Source organism: Homarus americanus, unplaced genomic scaffold (genome assembly GCF_018991925.1).
Source record: "Homarus americanus isolate GMGI-L3 unplaced genomic scaffold, GMGI_Hamer_2.0 scaffold51859, whole genome shotgun sequence".
Lineage (NCBI taxonomy): Eukaryota > Metazoa > Arthropoda > Malacostraca > Decapoda > Nephropidae > Homarus > Homarus americanus.
Genome location: NW_024711292.1, coordinates 4,593,449 through 4,602,475, shown reverse-complemented (window position 1 = coordinate 4,602,475; position 9,027 = coordinate 4,593,449). Strand labels below are relative to the sequence as shown.

The window sequence follows — 9,027 nt, the reverse complement described above, 5'->3', positions numbered from 1 at the left end:
ATCGTCACTCCAGTGTAAAAGTGGTCTTCCTTCCTCCCAACACTACGTCGTTAATCCAGCCCATGGACCAGGAGTTGATATGCAACGTTAAGGCTGCATTCTCCGCAAAGAAGTTTAAGCTCCTGAACGACTGTACCAACACCAAGTGGCACAGATAGCGAGAGCGACGACAACGAGGATGCAGAACAAGAGTTGGCGGAGCATGAAGTGTGAGTTAAACAGTTTTGGAAAATGTTTAACATAAAGAAAGCTGTTGATTTCTTGGTGGAGGCATGGAGGCAGCTGTCTGTGGCAACAATTTGTCACACATGGCGGCATGTGTTGCAGGGTATCCCAAGTGGGAGACAGAGTCAACCTGTGGCTGGTGAGGTTCAGTCTGTTGCAGTGGCAGTGGACCTTCCAAGAGAAGCTGTACAGAGTGTTACAGCTGCAGGCTTCTCTGAGACCACCAACGACGACATCATGGAGGTAATCAGGGATCCTGAGGTGACTGCCGACGAGATGTTGGAAGACGATGACGTCAGTGAGGAGGCAGGTGGTGCGGCAGCAAGAGAACAGAAGTTAACTCATGGTGATGTAAAGGATGCCATCGAGTTTGCCGAGAAACTTAAGCTCACCCTCTCAAAGGACCATGTCAATCACCAGTATGAAGTCTTCAAAAACCTTCTAGACCAAAGTATGGAGCAGTACATCCAGATGTATCACAACCACATCAACACTAGCCGTCAGCGTAGCATCACTGACTTCTTCGCCCGCAACCCACCACAGCCCAAGCCAGTGACAGTGATGGTGACTTTGAGGGGTTTGTCAGGGAGGCCCTGACAACTATGGTGGATAGTGATGGTGATTCACCTGAGGGCCACTAATCTGCCCGCTGCCTCGGAACCAGCCTCCATCCTCGTATGCCGACCCATCTCTTCTACTAGCGTAAGTGTTAAACCTTGATTTTCTTTTACCTGGTACAGTATTATATTCTCTTATTAATATTTCTCTTCTATATTATGTGTGTGTGCATACCATCATAAAATTAAGATACTATTTTTACTACAACGTACGTAATTATGTCGGAAAAAGTGGTGTTTGGGGGTCGGCCAAGTCTCTATTTCAATTAATCCCATATGTTCTGTCATTTCATTTACGCGTTTCTCGTTTTACGCGGTCCTCCACGGGTTCAATTGACCGCGTAAATGCAGAATATACTGTAATAAAAAAAAACTTGTTCAGGGAAATCCGCAGTTTATGTGATTTAGGAAACTTAAATGGACTCGAGGATTTTACGGTCAATTAGGGTCAATAGTTAATATATAAATATATATATTTTTTTTTAGAATTTACATCCAAATAATCTCAGATCTGAAGTACAATCCCCTTCACTTCTGCATTTACAGAGACTGGCCAGGTTTTATGAAATGTGGCAGTACTGTGTTTGTTTAAATTTTAGAGTAAAAGTAGGGAATAGGACTTAGGCAATCTCCCAATAGTAGCTAGACTTTGGATTCAAAATAAGTAGAACCCCTAATATCAATGAATGTAAAAATTTCTTGCATGTTTATAATTTTAATAAAGATCCTGGATTCAACTAAGCTGAAATTTCTTGGCCAGTCATCTAGCCAATTGTTAATAAAGCTGAATACCCAAAAATTAAGGCAATGATAAAAAATCACTATTCATTATATATTATATACAGTATTCTGTAATTTATAAAAGAAATAATAAATATCCCACCTGAAGGGAAAGTAATGAAGGTCCTGATGGATTGGATGGCGTGAAGTGTTGCTACCTGGATCTGGAGGCTTGTTGATGAGCATAGTGTGCATGGCCATGATATTGGGACCAGTGAAACATTCTACATAATCTAGCACCTGAAAAGGAGATAAATATCAATGAATGAGATGGATGTGCAGAATGAGGGAGTAAAGTTCACGAAAGGGAGTCTGAGGGAATGTCAGTGGCATCCAATGAGACAGCAGTGTGGTGGAGACATTAACAAGACCAACTTATGGGATTGCTGAGGTGTGTTTAGAATACAGTATTATCCTGATAAGCACTACCCCATAGAACACTGTTTCCTAATAGTGCTTTGGCTTACATTTTGGAGCTCTAGAAAAAAAAGAATCCATAAAAGTAGTCAAAAGTCACGAGTTCGAACACTCCCAACACGCCAAGAACTGCTTTCTTTGTTTTTACTCGCATGGTCAATCGGCACCAAGCGCTCACTGTTTTCAGTACAGTGCAAATTTTGCCGCGCTTACACTGTGAACACAATCTTGTTGATTCATTGATTTTGTTAATATTATTGTGACTATTTTTTACTCATCATGTCTCCCACTGCTGTTGTGATGTGTTGCTGGTTTAGTTTTTTCTTCTTTTGGCAAGTACCCATGACTACAATATACAGTCAACCCTCGCTTTACGCGGTCCCACATTCCGCGTTTCCACGTTTACGCGGTCCCACATTCCGCGTTTCCACGTTTACGCGGTACCCTGCCGAAACCGGAATGTGAGCATTCCGCAGTGCGTGTACCCCTTTACGCGGAGAGCGGCTGGCGAGCCGCGCCATTTTTGGATCCAAACCTCCCGCCATGTTGTGTAAGCGGCGCGAGCAGGGTGCGCACAAGGTAGCCCAGTCATCAAAACATTACCGAGTTCTTCACCCGCCACCCACCACAGCCGGCCCAAGTCAGTGATAGTGATAATTATAGTGAGGATATGGACTTATATGGACTTTGAGGGGTTTGACAAAGAGGCCCTGCAAGCCTCTGTGGTGGATAGTGATACAATTGATACAAGTGATACAGGTGAGGGCCAATAATCTGCCCTCTGCCTCGGAACCAACCCCTCATCCCCGTGTGCCCAGCCATCTTTTCTACTAATGTAAGTGTTAAAAAACCTAATATTATTGATATTTCTCTTAAATATTAATTGTGTGTGCATACCATCATAAAATTAAGAAGTTATTTTTACTACAACGTAGGTATTGTGTCTGAAAAAGTGGAGTTTGGGGGTCGGCCCTGTAGGTTATGTATATAAGCTACTGTGCCAAGTAGCAACCCTGTACATAAGCTACTGTGCCGAGTAGCATTCATATATATTATCACGTGGCAACACTGCACGTGTTATGTGGCAACATTGCCCCGAGGCTGCCATATGGCAAGGCGCCTCAGTCTGACCGTGTGAGCTGTGCTTGGCACATGCTGGTCACCGCTTGTATTTCTCTCATCCACAATAAACGAACTCAGTGTTACTCAGTGTTTCCCTAGCCATCACTGCATTCTTCAGGGCACACTAGTAACCTTCAGGCCCGGTCTCTATTTCAATTAATCTCATATGTTATGTTGTTCACTTTATGCATTTCTCACTTTCCGCGGTACCCTGTGGGTTGAATTAACCGCGTAAAGTGAGGGTTCACTATACAGTATTAATAAATGTTTTACAATTTTATATTTACCCCTGGGCTTCAGGTCACATCATATGACGTGTGTCTGTAGAGACTCAGGTCACGCCATATGACTATTTGAACTTTCGCAGGCCTATTTGAATAAGAAACACGTCAAACTAACTCCGAATTACTGTACAGGATAACCTCTCCTCTCCTGCGTGGCAACATGCAAACGTCCCGTTACCACCCACAATGCCCATTGTCTCATGAGATGGAGAGGTCACGCTGATCATACTTGCCACAGCCCACCACCTCCGGCCAACTCAGCACCTCCACCCTGAGGAAAAAGGCAGTGTGGTACAGGTACACCACTGATTTTCCGGGAACTGATGGTCCGGCACCTCCTTTAGTCCGGACAAAATTATGAGGGGGCACTTAACTTCCTCCCTCCCTCCCAGCCTGGGTGAAGGTAGTTTTGGGCTTAAAGTTTTTATCTTATAAAATGTAGCTGATTAGACTTAGCATAATATAAATATCATTGCTGGAATCCTTGTAAGATAGTGATTAATTTGAGTATAAACATCACATAGTTTGCACAAGAGATAAAAATTTTAGTCTAGTGTAGTACAATACATTTGAGTACAAAGTGTACAGTAATGTTGCTCAAAATTATGGCTTTTTCACATTTAATTTACATTTAATATTTGTTAATTTAAGTTTCTAGCAGTCCATGGTGCTTTAGAGACACAGGAGGTGTATAATTAGTGGGTCAGAGGTGTATTTTTGAATTATCATGACTTGACCTTTGGTCTGGCAAAACGGATAATCCGGCAAGGCTTTGGAACCAAGGGTACCGGAAAATCGGTGGTGTACCTGTACTGTCCACTAAAATAAATTTTAATTTTCTTGACACTGTACTTCTGTCCATGGAAAATTCTAACTTGATCAGAAGAGGTGACCATACCTGGGGAAGTGTACTGTGTTCCGAGAGGATTTCATCCCATACAAAGTCCTGGAGTTTGTTGACGACTTGTTCTCCAGGTACACCTTTTAATTTCATTAGGGATATATCCTTCATCTTCAACATTTTGCCAGAAGAAACCCGTCCATCCACAATGTCTAAAAAACGATCCCTGGAAGAATTTAAACTCATTTTAAGTGATTCAACAAAAATTACCCAAAATTTTATTATTTTATATGATATACAGTGGTCCCTCGATTAACGAACACAATTGGTTCCACGGAGTCGGTCGTTAACTGAAGATTTTGTTAAATGAATCTATTATTTCAATGGGATATTGAGAAATTGGTTCCAACTCACAGAAAAAGTACATACAAAGTACTGTGTACCAGTAATAGAATTAACAAAACATTAAATATAAACTAAATACAGTACTGTACTGTACAGTACACTGTATAATAATAAATAAAAGACAATAGAATACTACAGGTATATTTTAACGTACTTTGAGGTGTGTACAATACAGTATGTCGTATTCCCGGCAGCTTTGTTTACATATCAAACAGCTGATTGGAGAGGCAGTCGATGATGACATGCCATATTCTTTACAGCGTGCATTGGTTCTAATGCCTTCTTCATGTTTCAGAATAATTTCTGCACTGTATATTTTCAATATGTGAACTAAATTTCAGAATGACCAATAATTTTAATGTAAAACGGCAAAGATATTCAAGATACCAACAAACTGGATGTTCACTACACTGTAAACAAAGTTAAACTGAGAAGCGTTGGCAGGTGATTCAATCAGCTGATGGGCACACAAAAACTGTTCCCTGTACTGTATATATATTATCAATATGCTAGCTAAATTAGAATGACCAATAATTTTAATATAAAAAATGCAAAAATATTGAAGAGCACAACTTTCTTGATATTTACTCCACTGGAAACAAATGTAAACATAGAACCAATTACTGTATTGGCGGACTAGCCGATCAGCTGATGCGCACAACAAAGAGTGTTTCTCGTAAGGCTTTCGTTAATCGAAGTTTTGTTCGTTAATGGGATTGAAAATCCTTATGGGAGCTAATTCGTGAACCAAAATTTTGTTGATTGGGCCGTTCATTAATCGAGGGACCACTGTACTTAAAAGCCTCTGTACATTTTCACCTAAACATACCATACTGTACCCCTACTTTGAACAGTATACCACATGTCTATCATCATTACAGTAAACCCTCACACTTCCAGACCTCCCATATCTGGATTTCGGTTGGTCCAGACCGACATTTGGATGTGGCAAATTCCTATCCAGTCACTATCTCAATCAGTATGCTGTGTTTACTCCCCCACTCCTAAAATGGACCCAGTCTGTGTCGTCTGCTGGGTCAAGCTGTGAGGTGTTATGGCTGCATTTCAACTTGTTTTTATGGGTCGATATACGTAAATTTTTTTGAAAATTTTTCCTCAATTGCATGCAAACACACCATCCTACATACAGTACATAGTACAGTAAAACCTCGATTAACCGACCACATATGGGGGGAAGGGGCCGATGGATAATCAAAAAGTCGGTTAATGGTACATAAAGTCTACGGAAATAAAACATACATTTTCAAAGTACCTTTCCCTAACCTACATCATTTAAGTCCCTCTATTCATTTTTGTTCATTTGCTATTCAAATTTCAATAGAATTTGCTTTAAAACATTAACCACTTTAGTAAATAAATATGAACCAGCACAGAAACCGTGAATAAAAAATGGAAAAATCAAAAAACATATGTCATTACAAAAATTGTGACCAAGTCCCAGGTTGCTGATCTGACTTTCTGCCTCATTTACACACAATTGCAGGGTCTCAATTGTTTCTCTTACTATTGACAACACAACATACATACAGGTACTTTGTTTCTCAATCTTGATTTTTTTAATTTTAGCATTTCTTTATGGTTCTTTATTACTATTATTATTATTATTATTAGCATTATCATTAATATTATTACATTATCGCCCCCAGGCCCCGATGTAGGTCGGTGACCTGTGCCTGGGTGGGCTAATCCCCGTGAAAAAAAATAAAATAAAATAAATTTTTTTTTTTTTTTTTTTTTTTAGGGGTTCGGGATTGACGGTTAATCCAAAAGTCGGTTAATCGAGGTTTTACTGTATTGTAAAAAAAAGTAAAAGAAATAACTTTCCTAAGGGCAAACAGATAAGGAGAGGAGAGCACAGAATGGTGGGGGGGTGTGTGTGTGTGTGTTGCTAGGGAATTGGCGTCACAGCTGATCTTCGTTACTACGGGGAAGCAGGGAGTGTATGCAAATGGCGACTGTGTTAAAACTTTCATTTGGCTTTTATTTACTGGTATGGCAATATGATTACAGTGGTCCCCCGATTTACGCGGTCAATTGAACCCACGGAGTAGCGCGTAAAACGAGAAACGTGTAAATGGAATAACAGAACATATGAAATAGAGACTGGGCCGACTCCCAAACTCCACTTTCTCCGACACAATACCTACCGTTGTAGTAAAAGTAACATCTTAATTTTATGATGGTATGCACACACAATTAATATTTAAGAGAAATACAGTCGCCAGGTTAATGTCCGTTCAAATAATGGACTCAACTCCCCCCCTCCCCTCTTCCCAGCTCGCTGGCTCCTCCCTCTCTGAAAAATGTTTGGGTGAAAACACTAGATTTTAAGGTATAGTAATAAATAATACCTCAGACGAAAGTTAGGATAATATAATTGACATTGCTGGATTCCTTGCAAGACTAGGAATATTTTGAATATAAACGTCATATATTTTGCACGAAAGATAAAATTTTGGCTCTTTGTAATCAAAATTCTTACATTAGATCTAAAATTTGTATGTCTAATACAAATTCCATGATGTTTGTATTTAAAATAATCACGATCTTATAAGAATTTCAGCAATGTAAATTATATTCTGGCCGAGTAATTTGTATGAATTTTATGAGCTAAAACAAATATCTTCAGTAAATAAACAAATTATACTTGACCCAGACACTATGGTATCTGTCAATCAAAATACCCCACTTCCGGCTTCCCCCCCTCTTCCCACGCTAGCTGGGTCTCTCCCTTCCTCCTTAACCCCCACCTTCCTTCCCTACCAGAGAAATGTTTGGGTTAAATCAGTATACAGTAAAAGTCCAAAAATCCGGATGCCAAAAATCCGGACCACCTGAGAATCCGGACTTTTCGAAAACTCACTTTTTTTTTTTTAGCTGGCTTTTGTGTGAATGTGCGCATGCGTGAGCGCCACAGCTGCACAGCAACAACAAGCGACCATGCGGTCGCCACTTTAAAACGAGCAATCAAAGTGTGACAACGTATGTAATTTTGAGTCCTACTCTTTCCATTTACAGAGTACTGTACAAGCCCATAATAATGGCTCCTAAAGCAGATAAACTTCGGTGTGTGAAGAGAAAGAAGAAGACGTTGAAATTGAGTGACAAACTTGAAATAATTAAGAAACTAGAACGTGGTGTGAGCAACAGTTCTAATGGAAACATATGACATTGGAAAGTCTACAATTTATGATATAAAAAAGGCGAAGAATAAAATTCTAGAATTCACAGCTTTTTCTTTAAAACTGCTTGTTTTGATAAATGAAGCATGCTGTATTTGCTAATGAATAAACTATCAAAATGTACCTGTTCATCTCTTCTTTATTCCTCCTTAAATTTGAATTTTACAAATACTGCCTGAGAATCCGGAAAATCCGGACCAACCCAATCCTGAAGCAGTCCGGATTTTTGGACTTCTACTGTATTTACATTTTTAGTAATAAATAATACCTCAAACTAAAGTTAGGATAATATAATTGACATTGCTGGATTCCTTGCAAGACTAGGAATATTTTGAATATAAATGTCATATATTTTGCACAAAAGATAAAATTTTGGCTCTTTGTAATCAAAATTCTTACATTAGATCTAAAATTTGTATGTCTAATGCAAATTCCATGATGTTTATATTTAAAATAATCACAATCTTATAAGAATTCCAGCAATGTAAATTATATTCTGACCGGGTAATTTGTATGAATTTTATGGGCTAAAACAAATATCTTCAGTAAATAAACAAATTGTACTTCACCCGCGTAAATGAGTAAATTCACCGAGCAAATCGGGCATCCCGGTTCTGGCAAGGTACCGCGTAATTGACCAAACACGTAAACAAGATATCTTCAGTAAATAAACAAATTGTACTTCACCCGCGTAAATGAGTAAATTCACCGAGCAAATCGGGCATCCCGGTTCTGGCAAGGTACCGCGTAAATGACCAAACACGTAAACAAGGAGAACCGCGTAAATCGAGGTTCAACTGTACAATATTTTTTGTTGCAACTTATTTATTGGTATTATTTTTATTTATTCCTCACATTTTTTGGTACTGTATACAGTTAACCCTCACTTCTGGCGGTCCCGCATTCCGCGTTTCCACGTTAACGCGGTGCCTTGCCAGAACCTCACGTGCTCACATTACCTTGATGCGTATTGAACCTTATTCTGGCGGAGTGTGTCGGTAGCGGCGCTATTACAGGTGCAGCCCGCCCGCCTGCCTGCCTCTCCCTCCTCCCCCCTCCCCTTGGGCAAGCGGCGCGGTAAGGTTGCGCAGTGTGTGTCTTTGTTGCGTTATCACTGACGTCATATGAAGTAT

At 39.8% G+C, this 9,027-nt stretch overlaps 1 protein-coding gene across 1 annotated transcript in view; it reads right to left on the bottom strand.

Moving 5' to 3' along the window:
• Window positions 1-1,655: 1,655 nt before the first annotated feature.
• The window catches only part of LOC121875779 (phytanoyl-CoA dioxygenase, peroxisomal-like), a 29,419-nt gene continuing 22,047 nt past the window's right edge, over window positions 1,656-9,027 (bottom strand). The window contains exons 4-5 of the mRNA XM_042380500.1: window positions 4,344-4,512; window positions 1,656-1,862 (exon numbers count right to left, since the gene is read on the bottom strand). Coding sequence (XP_042236434.1) covers window positions 1,671-1,862; window positions 4,344-4,512 — 361 coding nt within the window. The 3' untranslated portion in view covers window positions 1,656-1,670. The remainder of the gene's footprint in view (window positions 1,863-4,343; window positions 4,513-9,027) is intronic.